Source organism: Anolis carolinensis, chromosome 1 (assembly GCF_035594765.1).
Source record: "Anolis carolinensis isolate JA03-04 chromosome 1, rAnoCar3.1.pri, whole genome shotgun sequence".
Lineage (NCBI taxonomy): Eukaryota > Metazoa > Chordata > Lepidosauria > Squamata > Dactyloidae > Anolis > Anolis carolinensis.
This window is the reverse complement of record NC_085841.1, coordinates 80,884,956-80,902,368: the sequence shown is the minus strand read 5'-3', so window position 1 is coordinate 80,902,368 and position 17,413 is coordinate 80,884,956. Positions and strand designations below refer to the sequence as shown.

Sequence of the window (17,413 nt, the reverse complement as noted above, 5' to 3'; positions counted from 1 at the left end):
GGCCAGCATGATTGCATTATTTAAATCAGAAGGCACCAACTTTAATGATGGTATGTGCTCAGAAAATGATTTAAAGTGGCTTTTCTTACACCAAAAAATTGTGCAATTGATATTAAAATACTCCACCAATAACCTGGTGATAGTTTATCAAATGAAAGCAAAAGCATGAACTACTTTTTCTTGGCATTTCACATATAATATAAGCATATTAGAATTTTCCAATGTAATTTCACATTATGCATCACTATGCATAATATCCATGCAGTTCAATCTTATAGCTGCTTTGAATCCCCTCGGGCGAGAAAGGCGGGGTAGAAATGCTATAAACAAACAAACAAACAAACAAACAAATATTATGTATTTTAAAGGTAAATCCCAATGCATTGAATGGGGTTATATCTTTAAGTAAAGTATGCATGTTTGCACCCTAAAAGAGCTTCAGGGGGGGGGGAAATTAAAAACCACATGAAAACTAGACACTAGATACATAATGGAACTGTATATTTATTTCTTTTTTTAAAGAACACTCCTTAAATGTATTGCAATTCAGTTATACAAACGTGTTTTCACAGAATTATAATCCACTAAATAGCACAGAAAATAACTCAGATTTTTGTTGACTTGGGTGTCTGGGTGTGTATTTGGGGGCATCCATCATATCTTCACACATATAAGTAAGGGTTCCTCTCAGTCTTCCCCCAAGACAATTGAATACTATAAATGCCCTGAATCTTGAAGGATATCATTATTTTGCCCACTGACCTTTTATCTTTGATACACATGTAGATATGATCATTTTTCTTCCATCAAGGAAATTTCCTCCAATCCTTCACTGCTGTTACTGCATCTAGAGGTGATGGTGAGCAACTATTTCATTTTGTTTATACCCATCCCATACTTCACCCTAAGTCCCCTGCTATGGAGATAACATGGCAATATAACTAAACTCCTTGCTATCAGTTGGTATGGAGACCCTCCATATGGCTTCCATGGCTCTGTTTCTAGCCTGCAGTGGCCTGCACTGACTGCTAAGCTACCGGACCAGCCGATCTCCAAGATCTATACAATCAAGCATGCTTCCTCACCTCAGCTCGATTCCTCTACTCTCAAGGCCAAGGGATCCAGAGTTCACCTCTTCCCCCTTTTAAAAAAGACACTTTGATAATGATATGTGGTGACTATTGCTCACTCCAGCTTCCATTCAAGTCAAGTCCCCAGTGTCCAGCGACTTCACTTGAAACAGGGTGAGGCCTGAAAGCGCCCAAACATCTACATGAAATTGCACCAGTTCGCATATATTTACATGGGGTGGAATGTTTTCCCATATTTTTTAAAAGGAGCATATAGAGCAACATCTTCACATAAGACCAAATACTTTTAATATATTTATAACTGTTTTATAAAGCTTTGAAAAACTCACAATAGCACATGGTTTTACTTTAATGCTTTACGGTACTATCTTTTTAAAATCACAATCAGCACTTTAAGTTATAGTCGATCCAGCAAACAAGAGACAAAAAATTACAAGAGTTAAGAACGGACTGATACATCCTTTTATCTTATTTTTTTAAACTAATGCATAAGTGCAGAATAAGATAAGATACTCTAGTTTAAATATCTTGTTTACAATATACATTTTGTTCTAATAATGCAACAGTAAATCCCATGCTTCACATAGAAAAGCAATCCGCAACATTTAAGAAAAAATGTACAATTTATGAAACAAAGTAAATAAATATTAGTATTACAGAATCAGAGCTGTACATAAAAGCTGTTCAGTTTTAATCATATAAAAATATTTTAGTGCAACCTCACATATATATTGATGCTTTTTTTGTTTTTTGCTTTACATCGTTTAGGTCAAAGTGTCCCCAAAATGAAAGAAATTACATTTATTACAAAGCAGATACACAAATTCTAAAATATGTACAAATTACTGCTAAAAAATGCTTATAAGAATATAAGCAAAAGTAAAGAAAAGGCACAAACACCTGTACAGGTTAAAAGTACCAGACCCAATAAGAATTTGAAATTTCATTTTGGTCAGGCTCATGATGACTCGTAGTTTTACTCAATTCTTTTGATATAACAAAAGTATATATAATAGCAAACTACTGTAACTTAGAACCGGCATGCTATAAGGTTGAATACTTCCTTCTATCACTAGGGGGATAAAGGGATTGGGAGTAAACACATGTATTAAAGTCTTCACACATTTCAGATCACTGTGGGTTGCTTTTTTCCAAGAGTGGGTCTACTCTTTCCTGTGTGCTTGATGGGGAATCTTTCCTACTGGGGTAGCCAATCTGCCTGGCTTCCGCAGTGCTTTTGCTGTAAAAGGTGGAATGAGATAATGCAGTCTGCAATGTACCAAAAGGGTCCTTGTCGCCACTGTGCAAGTCAGGGTTGGTGGCTGAGGCACAGATCTGGCCTGGCTCAGAGCCACTAAAGTGTTTCATGCTAAAATGTGCACTTTCCGAGGGCTTCGGAGGAGGTTCCAAATCCCTCTTGTCTGTCCCGTGTAGACCTTCCTCTGTGGCAATTCGGAGAGAGGCTATGGCTTTTGTACAAGTCTGTATGTTTTCTTCTTGCTCCCTCTCAACAACACCTTCCTCTGAAGTGCTCTGTTTCATCAAGAGCAACTGAGAAGAGGACACACTGCCTTGAACCATTCCATGCAGAGTTTGAGGGCAGGTACGTTTCTCGTGGTGCTTAGAAATGACGTGTGACTCAGTAGTCATGGTTTCAGAAGCTGCCCTTTTCTTCTCACCAGAGCCCTCTTTTGAGAGGGGCAAGATGGAGGCAGGATGTAAACCAGACAGGGCTGCAGGCATTGAAGGGACCATTTGGATGCCACCAACTGGCATCATGGGGATGGGCGCACGAAGCTGCTGCTGGGAGTGTAGTGGAAGGTGACTAAAGACATAATCCGTAGGTCCTTCATGATACAGGTTAGATCCATGATGCTCCAGGACTCCTTTTTCCCCAGGCATACCAAAATAAGGTCCCTGGAACAATCCTGGTCTTGAACTCTGCAGATAGAGAAAGAAAAAGATATTTATTTATTTATTTGCAGTATTTATATTTCGCCCTTCTCACCCTGAAGGGGACTCAGGGCGGAACACATCACACATATAAGGCAAACATTCAATGCCTTAACATAGAACAAAGACAGAGACAAACGCAGCTCCAAGCTGGCCTTGAACTTATGACCTCTTGGTCAGAGTGATTTGTTGCAGCTGACTGCTTTATCAGCCTGCGCCATGAAGAAACTCTGCAAAGACACTGATCTTTTTAGGGGTCCATGAGAATTATTGGAAAGTGTGTATTTATTTACAAAATGCAGACATACACAAGTTTCTAACACCTGAATCTAATTATGCTACAGTACTTACTAGATAAAAATATTTTGGGAAAGAAAATTGACTTGGTAAATTGTTGACTGTAATGTTCACAAAGAAACAAAAATGTCAGTAAATAAATTTTAAAAACTCATGTTTTACAACTATAGCTCAAGATTCAATTTAGTTACAAATGAACAAAAAGCTGCATGTGATATTTGGAAATTTAAAAATGGGAAATAAATTAGTCAAAACAGTAGGACAGGTTTGGGGTGAGGACCTAACAGTTACCTGTGTAACTGTTAGAAAACCTCAGTCTTGGCTACTTATAGGTATTCCAGATGGCAGCTGTAAAGAAGTATGGAAACCACATAGTTGTGATTTTATAAGTTCTATCATTTCCTGAATATAAAATCCCCTTGCTAAATGGCAATACAATCATCACTATCAACATTTTCACACCAAGAAATTCTAGTTTTCAATGTATTTAAATACCATCTTCCTACTCTCATTTAAATGAGAAAACTACTCATGTTTTAGTGTATCAGCAGGACAATAGAAAAACAGGGCATGCTAATCTGAGATTCTCACATCAGGCCAGAAAGACACTGATGCAATCCTTAATAAGTAAGAAGAATTCACAAAATACATCTGCTATAATAAACCTCGGCAGCAAGACACCATGGCAAATGACTTACACACACAAATAACAACCAAGATCCTACATGGTTCAAAGAGGCGTAAGAGTCCTGCAGCAAGAGCTCCACAGTCATTAACTTGGATTTAGGACTGTGTTACAGCAGCCCTCCCATGGACATTCTGTTGCTAATGGAGAGTGGAGGGTTTCAAAGAAGCCAGAGATTGACTTCCGTCAAGATCCCCTGGGATCCATCAGAGATTCAGCAGATAATGCCCTTGGTCTGCATTTAATCTACCAGTAATGGGAGGGTCGGAGAAAGACTATTACAGCACAAAAGTGAATCCTGAAAGGGGGCTGGGATGTTGTGGAGGGAGGATACCAATTTCTGCAACAGCCAAAAATACATATGCAAGTGTAAGGAGGAATTACGCTACGTGTAATGGTGTGGTGTTTTCTTCTGTGCCGTTTAGTATACGTGCTTTAGGATTATGCCAGATCTTTAGAGATCCAGGATATGTTCCTATAAAAGAGATAACAATATACCCCATATTTTTGCAACCCTGCCACAAAATTAAATTTTGACAACATACCACACCATTGAATCTAGATGTCACATTCATCAAACTATTTTTTTTAAAAAACCAAAAAAAACCCCCGAGCTCCACATTTTTTTCTGGGAGTTTAGGCACACCTGAACAGGGGAGGTGTTGGAAGGATAGAACTGGGAACTGCAAAAGCATAAAAAATCCACCTCCATCTGCCAAATCAGAGGCAGACTTTCTTGTAAGGCAAGAGTAGGGAATATGTAGTCATCCAGATGTTGCTGGAAACCAGATGCCCCCCTAATTCCCTAGGTTAGTGACTTTTTGTCTCCCCTTTGTTTCATCTCAGGATGGATCTATAGAACTTACATCCTAGCCATCATCTACAGCTGACCTCTCCAAACTGTACAGTTTTCAAATGCATAGTGTCTCTGAGTGAAGAAGAACCTGAAAGAGGGAGCAAGCATCTATGGGCCCTTCCACACAGCCCTATATTCCAGAATATCAAGGCAAAAAATCCGACATTATCTGAGTGTGGACTCAGATAACCCAGCTCAAAGTAGATATTGTGGGATTTTCAGCCTTGATATTCTAGGATATTGGGCTGTGTGGAAGGGCCCCATGACTGTTGGATGGGATGATTACAGGACTGCTGGTTGAGCCAGAGTCCAGTGGACTCTCACTTGTTCTTAGATAATGTCAGGTTATGTCCTTCTGGGCCTCAGTAGTAGCAGAACAGACCTCCATTGCTTAGAATAACTTCTGGCTGTTAGGGTATGTTGGGTTTTGTTTTCATAGAATCATAGAATCATAGAATAGTAGAGTTGGAAGAGACCTCATGGGCCATCCAGTCCAACCCCCTGCCAAGAAGCAGGAAATCGCATTCAAAGCACCCCCGACAGATGGCCATCCAGCCTCTGCTTAAAAGCCTCCAAGGAAGGAGCCTCCACCACAGCCCCGGGGAGAGAGTTCCACTGTCGAACAGCCCTCACTGTGAGGAAGTTCTTCCTGATGTTCAGGTGGAATCTCCTTTCCTGTAGTTTGAAGCCATTGTTCCGTGTCCTAGTCTGCAGGGCAGCAGAAAACAAGCTTGCTCCCTCCTCCCTATGACTTCCCTTCACGTATTTGTACATGGCTATCATGTCTCCTCTCAGCCTTCTCTTTTGCAGGCTAAACATGCCAAGCTCTTTAAGCCGCTCCTCATAGGGCTTGTTCTCCAGACCCTTAATCATTTTAGTCGCCCTCCTCTGGACGCTTTCCAGCTTGTCAACATCTCCCTTCAACTGTGGTGCCCAAAATTGGACACAGTATTCCAGGTGTGGTCTGACCAAGGCAGAATAGAGGGAGAGCATAACTTCCCTGGATCTAGACGCTATTCCCCTATTGATGCAGGCCAGAATCCCGTTGGCTTTTTTAGCAGCCGCATCACATTGTTGGCTCATGTTTAACTTGTTGTCCACGAGGACTCCAAGGTCTTTTTCGCACACACTGCTGTCAAGCCAGGCGTCCCCCATTCTGTATCTTTGATTTCCATTTTTTCTGCCGAAGTGAAGTATCTTGCATTTGTCCCTGTTGAACTTCATTTTGTTAGTTTTGGCCCATCCCTCTAGTCTGTCAAGATCGTTTTGAATTCTGCTCCTGTCTTCTGGAGTGTTAGCTATCCCTCCCAGTTTTGTGTCGTCTGCAAACTTGATGATCGTGCCTTCTAACCCTTCGTCTAAGTCGTTAATAAAGATGTTGAACAGAACCGGGCCCAGGACGGAGCCCTGCGGCACTCCACTTGTCACTTCTTTCCATGATGAAGACGACGCATTGGTGAGCACCCTTTGGGTTCGTTCGCTTAGCCAATTACAGATCCACCTAACCGTAGTTTTGTCTAGCCCACATTTTACTAGTTTGTTTGCCAGAAGGTCGTGGGGGACTTTGTCGAAGGCCTTACTGAAATCCAGGTACGCTACATCCACAGCATTCCCTGTATCGACCCAACTCGTAACTCTATCGAAAAAAGAGATCAGATTAGTCTGGCATGACTTGTTTTTGGTAAATCCGTGTTGACTATTAGCAATGACCGCATTTGTTTCTAAGTGTTCGCAGACCACTTCCTTAATGATCTTTTCCAGAATTTTGCCTGGTATTGATGTGAGGCTGACCGGACGGTAATTGTTTGGGTCGTTCTTTTTTCCCTTCTTGAAGATAGGGACCACATTCGCCCTCCTCCAATCTGCTGGGACTTCTCCCGTTCTCCAAGAACTCTCGAAGATAATTGCCAGTGGTTCTGAAATAACTTCCGCTAGTTCCTTCAGTACTCTTGGGTGTAGCTGATCTGGCCCTGGGGACTTGAATTCGTTTAGAGTGGCCAGGTGTTCCTGGACAACTTGTTTCCCTATTTGGGGTTGGATTTCCCCCAATCCTTCGTCCATTCCGTGTTGCTGAGGTTGAAGATGGCTTTCTTTTTCTGAGAAGACCGAGGCAAAGAAGGCATTAAGTAGTTCTGCCTTTTCCCTGTCCCCTGTCGCCATCACCCCATCTTCTCCTTGCAATGGCCCTATCGCCTCCTTTTTCTTCCTTTTTCTACCAACGTAAGCAAAAAAGCCTTTTTTGTTGTTTTTTATGTCCCTGGCAAGCCTGAGCTCATTTTGCGCTTTAGCCTTGCGAACCTTTTCCCTACAGGTGTTGGCTATACGTTTGAATTCTTCTTTGGTGATTTCTCCCCTTTTCCACTTCTTGTGCATGTCACTTTTGAGCTTTAGCTCAGTTAGAAGTTCTTTGGACATCCATTCTGGCTTCTTTGCACTTGTCTTATTTTTCTTCTTTGTTGGCACTGTTTGCATTTGCGCCTTGAGTATTTCACTTTTGAAAAACTCCCATCCATCCTTAACTCCCTTGTTTTTTAATTTTGGCGTCCATGGAATGCCGCTCAGTAATTCCTTCATTTTTTGGAAGTCAGCTCTCTTAAAGTCCAGAATGCGTGTTTGACTTGTCTTAGTTTCAGCATTCCTTTGTATTGCAAACTGCAGGAGCACATGGTCACTTGCCCCTAAGGATCCAACCACTTCAACTGTATTGATCAGGTCTTCCACATTTGTTAAGATTAGATCAAGAGTTGCTGATCCCCTTGTTGCCTCTTCTACCTTCTGGACCATAAAATTATCTGCAAGGCAAGTGAGGAATTTGTTGGACTTTGTACTCTTGGCTGAGTTTGTTTTCCAGCAGATATCGGGATAATTGAAATCGCCCATGACTACTATATCTCTTCTTTGTGCCTGTTTGGTCAGCTGTTGACAGAAGGCTTCATCAAGTCCTTCATCCTGACTCGGAGGTCTGTAGTAGACACCCACGACAAGATCTTTTTGAGTCCCGGTTCCCTTGATTCTTATCCAGATGCTTTCAAGCTGGTTTCCCGGATTACAGTCTTGCATTTCTTCTGCAACGTAACTGTTTTTGACATATAAAGCTACTCACCCTCCTCTCCCCTTTGTTCTATTTCTGTGAAAGAGGTTATAGCCCTCAATGGTTAAATTCCAGTGATGGGAGTCATCCCACCAGGTTTCAGTGATGCCTATGACATCGTATGTGTGGTGCTGTGCTAGGAGTTGGAGTTCGTCTTGCTTATTTCCCATGCTCTGAGCATTAGTGTAAAGCATTTTGTTTTGTTTGGGGGGGGGGGTCAGGCCAGGAGATGATAGTTACAAATTCATAACAAAATCATATCTTTCTAAAAGTCAGATCAGATGTAAACGAGGTCAAATTGAGAGGCAAGTTAAATCTATATGGACAAAAATGTTGCTAAATCTGCAGAGATATGTGTAAGTTTATTCTAGGGTTTAAAATTTCCTACTTTCAGGCCTCCAGACTCGATTCTTTCTGTCCATAGGAAGGTCTACTAATTAAATAGAACAAAATGAATGGATAATCAAAGGGTCTTTGTTTTAGTATGAGTTAAGGTAAATGGTTTCCCCTGACATTAAGTCCATCGTGTCCGACTCTGGGGGTTGCTGCTCATCTCCATTTCTGAGCCGAAGAGCTGGCGTTGTCCGTAGACACCTCCAAGGTCATATGGCCAGCATGACTGCATGGAGCGCCATTACCTTCCCGCCAGAGAGGTACCTATTGATCTACTCACATTTGCATGTTTTCCAACTGCTAGGTTGGAAGAAACTGGGCTAACAGCGGGCACTCCCCGGATTTGAACCTGCAACCTTTCGGTCCACAAGTTCAGGAGCTCAGTGCTTTAACACACTGCACCACCGGCGGCTTAGTATGAATTAGTAGTAGTAGTAGTAGTAGTAGTAAAAAAAGATCCTGATTCCCTTAGTATATTCGAATTCTTGCAAGCAGGAGATGAATGGTTTTCCAGACTGTACTACAGACAGCAGATCACATCTCATCTGACTGACTACTCCTTCCATACAAAAGAATTCTGCATGTAAAAACCAACAAATTAAGAAGAAGCCTGACAAACTAAACTACAACTGTAGAGAGCGTGGGAGAGGAAAACAATTTTGTGTGAAAAGGAATACTGTCATGAGAATCTACTATTCTCTGGATTTTTGCTACATTATCTGCTGTAGAAATTTATCTTGGCTGGAGGCTGCAGTTGGGAGCTACTACTGACCAAAGAATACAAATAATGCACATCAGGCAGTCAGAAATAATTCTCACACTATGTCCCTAAAGGAAGTCATGGCCCTCCAAATGTTATTTGACTGCAACTCCCAGCTTTCCTCACTATTGGCATGCTGTCTAGGGCTGCTGGCAGTCTAATCACTTCTGTATGATTACTTGATTCCCTACCCCTGCCCTAAAGTGAGATCTATAAGAGGGCATTATGGAAAGAGGAATACAATGAGAGTTCTTCAGTGACATGAGATCAAAATTCTGTTCAACGCTTACAGAGAATAACTGAAATGCATGAAGATAAAATATATTTAGGAGCGGAGGCATTCCAGATTTCACATCTATTCATGAATCAGTGCAACCTCCTCTCCTCCACAGACTTACATAACCAGCCTCCACTGAATTATGCAGTTAAAGTTAGATGTGAAGAAGGAGAAAGAGGCATTTATCTGAGCATGTTTAATTGCAGTTCAGTCAACGTGGTTGCCAGGGGAGAGAAGATATACATTGTTTCATGAATGAAAATACAATTTTGCAACTGTAATTTCTCTGTCTCTCCTTTGCAGCCTCCTGTGATTTCCAAAAATACTCTCCTGAGTTTCAGGGGACCCTAAGAAACGCTTATGGGCAGAACACTACAATTCAATGAAAGAAAATAGGCTGAGACAGATGCTTATGTAACAAATGCATTCCTAATTTCCTCCAAGACAGATTAATTGATTACAAGTGACCTGGGATGAATTATCAATCAGAAGATGTCAGTTTCTAGACTTTAGTTCATTTTCCAGGCATTAGCCAGATACTGAATAACTAGTTTTAATGAATTTCAGAAGTTATTGGTGGCTGAAACGACATTTTAAAAACATCTGTATTATTGGGGCACAAAATATTAAATCCATTATGAACAAGCTAAATCTGTCGAATTTACAAAACACTAACAGATTAATGCAACACAGTTTTATAAAGGTCAGTACATTCTTTTCAACTTACCATCTGTCCCAAAGGAACCGACTCAGACAGTAAATGTTGGCCCATAGACAACGCTGTGTTATGGTATAAACCTCTTCGAGGTGATGCTGCTCTAACTGAGGACATATACCTTCTTTCTCTTCGTGGAGATAGGTCTCTTCGGGTTGATGTGTCTTTTCCAGGTGACATTGGCCTCCTTGGTGACAGATGGCGTCTTGGAGAGGCATCTCTCCGTGGAGACAACTCTCTTCTCAGCACAGCTTCCTTCCTTGGCGAAATATGTCTAATGGGGGAAATCTCTCTTCTTGGTGATAAATGTCTTCTAGGTGACAAATCTCCTTTGGGCATCAAATACCTCTTTGGTGAATTATCTCTGTATGGAGAAGAATCATATCCAGGTGAGGACTGCCGGCTAGAAGATGAAAAGTCCCTTGGAGAAGAATTGGACTCCAAAGAAACCATAAAGTCTTCATCCATACAGCTAGGGATGTCAAGTCTGTCTTTGTCAGGTTCTGAATCTGTACTTTTATTCTGGAAAAACCTCTGGTATTCTGTCATTTGTGAATCATCACAAGAGTCACTTGGCGTTAGGAGTTGAGTGACTTGAATGCTAGGTAAAGTGACCAAGTAACTTATCAAGGAAGAATGCCCTACTGAGTTGTCAGGAGACGCTCCGTAGGATGCTGTGGCAGTATTCACAGATAAAGAGGAGAATCTAGGGGGCTGGGGACTAGTGCTCCGTGATCTTGTTTTGGGTGTCGAGTCTCCAGGAGTGTCATCAAAATCATCGTCGTCGTCGTCGTCATCATCATTATCCTCTCCATCATCTCCATCCGATTCTTCAGCATCAGAGAACTGGTGATCAGTAGACGTGCCAGTCAGGTTGCTCTTCTCAACTTCATGGTGTGTGTCTTCCATATTTTCTGAAACAATTGCGACAAGTCAATACAACATATACAGGAGACCTATTTCTCAGTTTTATCCCATATCTTTTCAATTAGCAAAGTTGTCAGTTATATCAACAGATTTTACTGTGGGAAAACATGCAAATGCAAATCTGTTTCTGATACTGAGTTCATAAACCCAATGGTTTCTATGACTATTTAAAACTATTGCAAGAGGGGTTAAGAACTCCATCACTTGGCAGAACAGTACTCATATGATCCTAAAAGACATTGATTGCAATACTATGCACACTTATTCAGAAGTATGTTTCAATAAATTTAATGATACTGTCTTCCAAATTGACACACAAAGGTTTATATCGTTAGCCAATTTGAGCTCTTAATGATTAAACCCAGCAACAGGCATTTTGAAAAATTCCTTTGTAACTATAAGGCCTGAATTACGACATGTCTACACCAAACCACACAATATCAGGAAATCAGGTAAAAGCATTCTCAACTGCCTGAAGGTTGTATCAGACTAGATATACAAGAAGCCAGATACGTCACTTTTTCAGCACAATTATTTCTGTACATGCCATTTGGATAACTCTTAAAGCATGCCTAGTACAAAATGTTTTTCACACAATTTGCGAATGTGCTTCTATGTCAAATCTCTAAGAATAGTGTCCATGAGGACCATAATAATGGTGGTCAGAAGGCATTTTCTATTCTCCCTGTAAAGAAAGCTCTGCACTCAGGAAGCTTCACACAAACATGTCAAAATTATTTTCAATGCTTGGTGTTGACACAAGTAAACCTTCAAAAATGCTTAACATATCCTGTCTTGTCAGCAAGTGATAAAGTGTGATGAGTCATTTGCATACTGCAAAGGCCTCTGTAACTTGAAAAATTTGTTGTGACATACCTGCTTCTTCCGTTTCAGCATCATCTACAGATGTCATCGATACCCCCAGCTCTAGGCATTTTTTCATGTGTGCTTTAGATTTCATATGTTTTGTCAGATTTCCTGTGGAAAAGCACAAAGATGACACTAATTAGATGGCATCTGTATAGAAATATTGTCAGCTCTGTATAGCTTTTCTCGCTCTTTCCTTTTAACCAGACAGAGAACAAGGCAACTGGACAGACAATTTAAATGTTATAATAGCAAGAGTAATTTTATATATCTGCATAGTTGGCAGAGGAGGAAATGCAGCCATATGTATTCTTAAGGTTGTCTCTTTCCACAGTCTCACTCTGATGCTTAGGATTGTTGAGTCTGTATTTTATTTTATTTTTTGCAATTCTGCATTTGCACCTGCATTGCTGTTGTTTATTTATAGTAGCCTGAATCCTGCTGGACAGTTATAAATGTGTAACTTAAAGTTACACATTTGTGACTGTTTTATATTCATGATCCTTATGTAGCCCCTATTTTAAGGGATACAAAGGAGTTGTGAAAGTCCCCTAATCTTCACTTACCAGACAGCAATTACTACAGTGAATGATGGTCAGTTCTCTGTTGCTTGGGACATGGCTGGCTGATGTTCCCACCCATCTCTCTCATCATGTACCCTCTTGTCCAAAGAGGAAATTGCAAGAGGGGCCCTGCTTCTACCTGTCACTGAAGAGCTCATCCACAGGAGGTGGATGGAAACATCAGACAGATGCTTGTCAAATTTATTTATTATTTTATTTTCGTCTTTTCTACCCTGCCTTTCTCAACCCCGGAGGGGACTCAAGGAAGCTTTACACATAAGCAATAATTTGATGCCTTAAAACACAGTTCAAAGCATCTAGAAGGTACCAGGTTGCTCATCTCTACCATATTACACTATTTTCCATGGGTTTGTTTCTACTTCAGCAGGGGCTTTGCTTTAGAAGAGCTGAATTAATGAAAATACATGCCATAAGGAACTTGCTAGTTTTAACATGTATCAAAAGAGTCTATAATTCCTCTAGAACTTGTCAATAAAATCTAATTAAACAAACAAGTATTTTTACACTCCCTTCAGTTCATAAATGCTTGCTGTTTCTTCCTTTAACTCACTGCCCAGGCCAGAACTTCAGACAGTTTTGAAAAAATCAAGCTCTATTGCCTTTAAAAAACTGCAATCTATAACACTTACTAATTCAGAACATTTCTGAGCCATCTTTTCCAGCATAACCAAAAATGGGGTCAAACCACCACACCAAAAGCACATTAACATAACATTCTGACAGAAATAAAAGTTATGTTACACTTCAGCAGCAGCAACAATACTACTGTACTTGAATACAGGTATATTTTAGTTGATAGCAAGAATTGTACAGAGAACAGTAGTAGTCAAATGCTTCAACCAAATGTCTTTCTTCCTTAATGTAAATGGCAAATCAGAGAGAGCTATTTATCCCTATTTGTGGAGGCTCTCTGTGGAAAGTCATCATTCATGTGAGGAAAGCAAAGTTACTGCACTCCTTCCTCCTTGCATGACCCCCCTCCCCACACACATATTGTGTGATTACCAAGATTGTCCGATCTGTTTGGTTCTGAAATGCCCCACAATACCCCATGGGGGGATCTGTGGGGAATTCTGCCAAGAGTTTGCCCTCCCTTAGGCTCTTTTGAATTCTGGCTCTAAAATGTCCTGAGAGTGCATGGCAAAGTCCCACCACACCCCCTGCTTGGAGTTATTTGGGGTCAAAACATTTTTTCTAGGGATAGCAGGGAATAGCCTCCAAATTATCTTGATAGGGCAATGTTACACCCTATCCATGCCCTACGTTGGTAACATTTGAAGAAATTTTGGGCTATAAACTACCCCCAGACGAGATGGATTTAAAAGTCACAGAACCACAGAAGCCAAGTGATAACAGTTTGAATTGGGTCTGTAACAAAACCTAAGCTAAAAACCAAGCTGTTGAATTCAAACTATGTATGTTAAAGCAATCCAACATAAAATTATAGAATTACCAAAATGCAATTGACAGCTTTCTGCAACACTTGGAGTGGTTAACTATCAACAATTTTGAATTATCAGGATTTAATTTATATCTGTTGGTCTTATTCATAGAATCATAGAATAGTAGAGTTGGAAGAGACCTCATGGGCCATCCAGTCCAACCCCCTGTCAAGAAGCAGGAAATTGCATTCAAAGCACCCCTGACAGATGGCCATCCAGCCTCTGTTTAAAAGCCTCCAAATTATTAATTATTAATTATTATTAAAAGAAAAGTTTCTACATGCATTTCAAAATACTGAACAATCATGTCAAGAAGTACAGTGTTCCCTCGCTTATAGCGGGGGTTATGTTCCAGGACCACCCGCAATAAGTGAAATTCCGCGAAGTAGGGGCACTATATTTATTTCAATATTTACACATTATATTAGTAGTTAGGTAGCCTTTCTCCCCTTTGCAAGCCTTCTTCCTGTGCTTCATCCTCTCCAGCGCCTGCCAGTTTCCCTTTTGTGCATGTGCCTCCCTCTCGTCGGCATCCAGAGTGGCTCAGCAGGACACCGACGAGAGGGAGGGCACATGCGCAAAAGGGAAACTCTGGCACCTTTTGCACATGCACACCTCATAGAAACAAATCGCAAAGCAGCGAGGGAGCAAAAAGGGAGGGAACACTGTAACATTTAGTTACATTTAGTTACATTTAATTAAAAGCAACATGATGGAAAGTGAAATATTTTCCAAAGCATACCACAACAAGAAAACAATGCTATTCTCTCCCAAATAGAGAAAATAAGAACCATATAAACTAGTTCTTCTTACAGGCTTGGACTCTTATACAAACTTGTTCAAGCCAATGCGTTGGACTGTAATTTCCATAATCCCCAGATAGTATGGTCAAGAGGGATCACCATGGCTGATCAACAAGCCCCTAAAATATTAAAAGGGTCACACTCATCATTTCAACCTATAGACGAGTGTGTTTCATCAAAATAATCAGAATCAGCAAAGAAGCCTGTCCCTCTTAACTTAGTCCTACAAAATCAATGGGGAAGGTGTGAGAATTTTTTATTTTATTTTTATTACAACATTTATATCCCGCCCTTCTCACCCAACAGGGGACTCAGGGCGGCTTACAAGAAAACACACATATAAAAACTGTACAGTACATTATAAATCAGATTAAAAATTATTAGCTTACATCAACATTCATAAACACATTCTAAAATACAGATGGGCGTGTTCAAGTTCAAAAGACTGGGTCTGTTGATTAAGTTCTGGCATACATAATAATTAGCGCTGCTAGTTGTTATTTGAAAGCCTGGCCCCACAACCAAGTTTTAACCTTCCTATGGAAGGATAGGAGGGAGGGAGCCTGCCTGACTTCACTGGGGAGAGCGTTCCATAGGCGGGGAGCCACTACTGAAAAAGCCCTGTCTCTCGTCCACGCCAGCCGCACCTGTGAGACTGACGGGACCGCAAGCAGGGCCTCACCTGATGATCTTAAGCTTCGAGGTGGGTCGTAGAGGAGACACGTTCGGACAGATAAGCTGGGCCGGAACCGTTTAGAGCTTTATAGGCTAAAGCCAGCACCTTTAATTGTGCTCAGTAGCTAATTGGTAGCCAGTGGAACTGACGTAACAGAGGAGTAGTACACTCCCTGAACGCCGCTCCTGTTATTACCCTGGCAGCCTCCCGTTGGACTAATTGAAGCTTTCGAACAGTCTTCAAAGGCAGCCCCACGTAGAGTGTGTTGCAGTAGCCTAAACGGGATGTAACAAGAGTGTGGACCACTGTGGCCAAGTTCGGCTTCCCAAGGGATGGTCGCAGCTGGCGCACAAGTTTTAACTGTGCGAAGGCTCGCCTAGCCACCGCTGAGACCTGGGGCTTCAGGCTCAACGATGAGTCTAGGATCACCCGCAGACTGCGCACCTGCGCCTTCAGGGGGAGTGTGACCCCATCCAGCAGAGGCTGTAACCCTATCCCCTTCCGACTGACAACGAGGACCTCTGTCTTGTCTGGATTCAATTTCAATTTGTTGGCCCTCATCCAGTTCGACACAGCGGCCAAGCACCGGTTCAGGACCTGAACAGCCTCCTTAGTGACAGGTGGAAAGGAGTGACAGAGCTGGACATAATCTGCGTACAGATTACACCGGACCCCGAAACTCTCCCAGCGGCTTCATGTAGATGTTAAACAACATGGGAGACAACACAGAGCCCTGTGGGACCCCACAAGTCAATGGTTGTGGGGCCAAGCAGGCGTTCCCCAATGACACCAACTGGGACCGACCCTCCAGGAATGAGTGGAGCCACTGCAGAACAGTACCTCCAAGTCCCATTCCCACGAGGCGTCCCAGAAGGATACTGTGATCGACGGTATCTAAGGCCGCTGAGAGGTCCAGCAGAACCAGCAGGGACACACTCCCCCTGTCCAGTTCCCGGTGAAGATCATCAACGAAGGCGACCAAGGCTGTCTCAGTACCATGCCCTGACCTAAAGCCAGACTGTGCCGGATCCAGAAAATCAGTGTCAACCAAGAATCCCTAGAGCTGTGAAGCAACCACATGTTCCAAGACCTTGCCCAAATAGGGGAGATTGGAAATAGGCCGAAAGTTTCCAAATTGAGTGGGATCCAGTGATGGCTTTTTCAACAGCGGCTTGATCGCAGCCATTTTTAGGCTCGCTGGAAACTTGCCCTCCCGAAGGGAGGCATTCACCACCACCTTCACCCACTCGGCCAATCCCCCTCTGGCTTCTCTCACCAGCCAGGATGGGCAGGGGTCCAGGATGCATGTGGTCAGTCTCGCCTCTCCAAGGATCTTGTCCACATCCTCGAACTCAACCAATTGAAATGAATCCAACAAAACGGGACAAGCAGGTGCACTCGATACATCCTCAGAGACTGCCATTAATATGGTGTCAAAGTCAGAACAGATCAGAGCGACTTTGTCCACAAAGAACTGAGCAAATGCTTCACAGAGGCCTGCCAAGTTATCAGGGCTCCCACCTTGATTGGTGGGAGTTAACAACCCTCTGATGACATGGAACAGCGCCGCCAGACGGTTCTGTGCGGACGCAATGTTGGCCGCAAGGTGGACTCTCCTTGCGGCTTTGATTGCCACGGCATATGCCCTAAGATAGGAGCCTCTTCTTTCGCTTCATCACTGCCAGCTCCTCAGTAAACCAAGGAGCTGGTTTAGCTTGGTTACTTGAGAGGGGACGCTCTGGAGCGATCGTGTCTATTGCTCTAGTCATCTCTCCATTCCAGAGAGAGACCAGAGCATCAACAGGATCACCTGCCGAGGAGGCAGGAAATTCCCCAAGAGCCATCAGGAATCCTTCAGGATCCATAAGCCTCCCGGGGAGGACCATTTTAATAGGTCCACCACCCCTGCAGAGGTTGGGGGGCACGGTAAGTCTAAACCTGATCAGGTGATGGTCTGTCCATGGCAACGGCGCGATTGTAAGCTCCTCCACACCAC

At 42.2% G+C, this 17,413-nt stretch overlaps 1 protein-coding gene across 3 annotated transcripts in view; it reads right to left on the bottom strand.

Annotated features, from left to right (window-relative positions):
- Positions 1-484: 484 nt before the first annotated feature.
- hivep2 (HIVEP zinc finger 2) overlaps positions 485-17,413 on the bottom strand; it is a 200,178-nt gene continuing 183,249 nt past the window's right edge. For all 3 annotated transcript variants that reach the window (XM_062977932.1, XM_062977937.1, XM_062977939.1), the window contains 3 exons: positions 11,922-12,023; positions 10,131-11,032; positions 485-3,032 (listed from right to left, as the gene is read on the bottom strand). In XM_062977932.1, the coding sequence (XP_062834002.1) occupies positions 2,223-3,032; positions 10,131-11,032; positions 11,922-12,023 (1,814 nt within the window). In that variant the 3' untranslated portion in view covers positions 485-2,222. The remainder of the gene's footprint in view (positions 3,033-10,130; positions 11,033-11,921; positions 12,024-17,413) is intronic.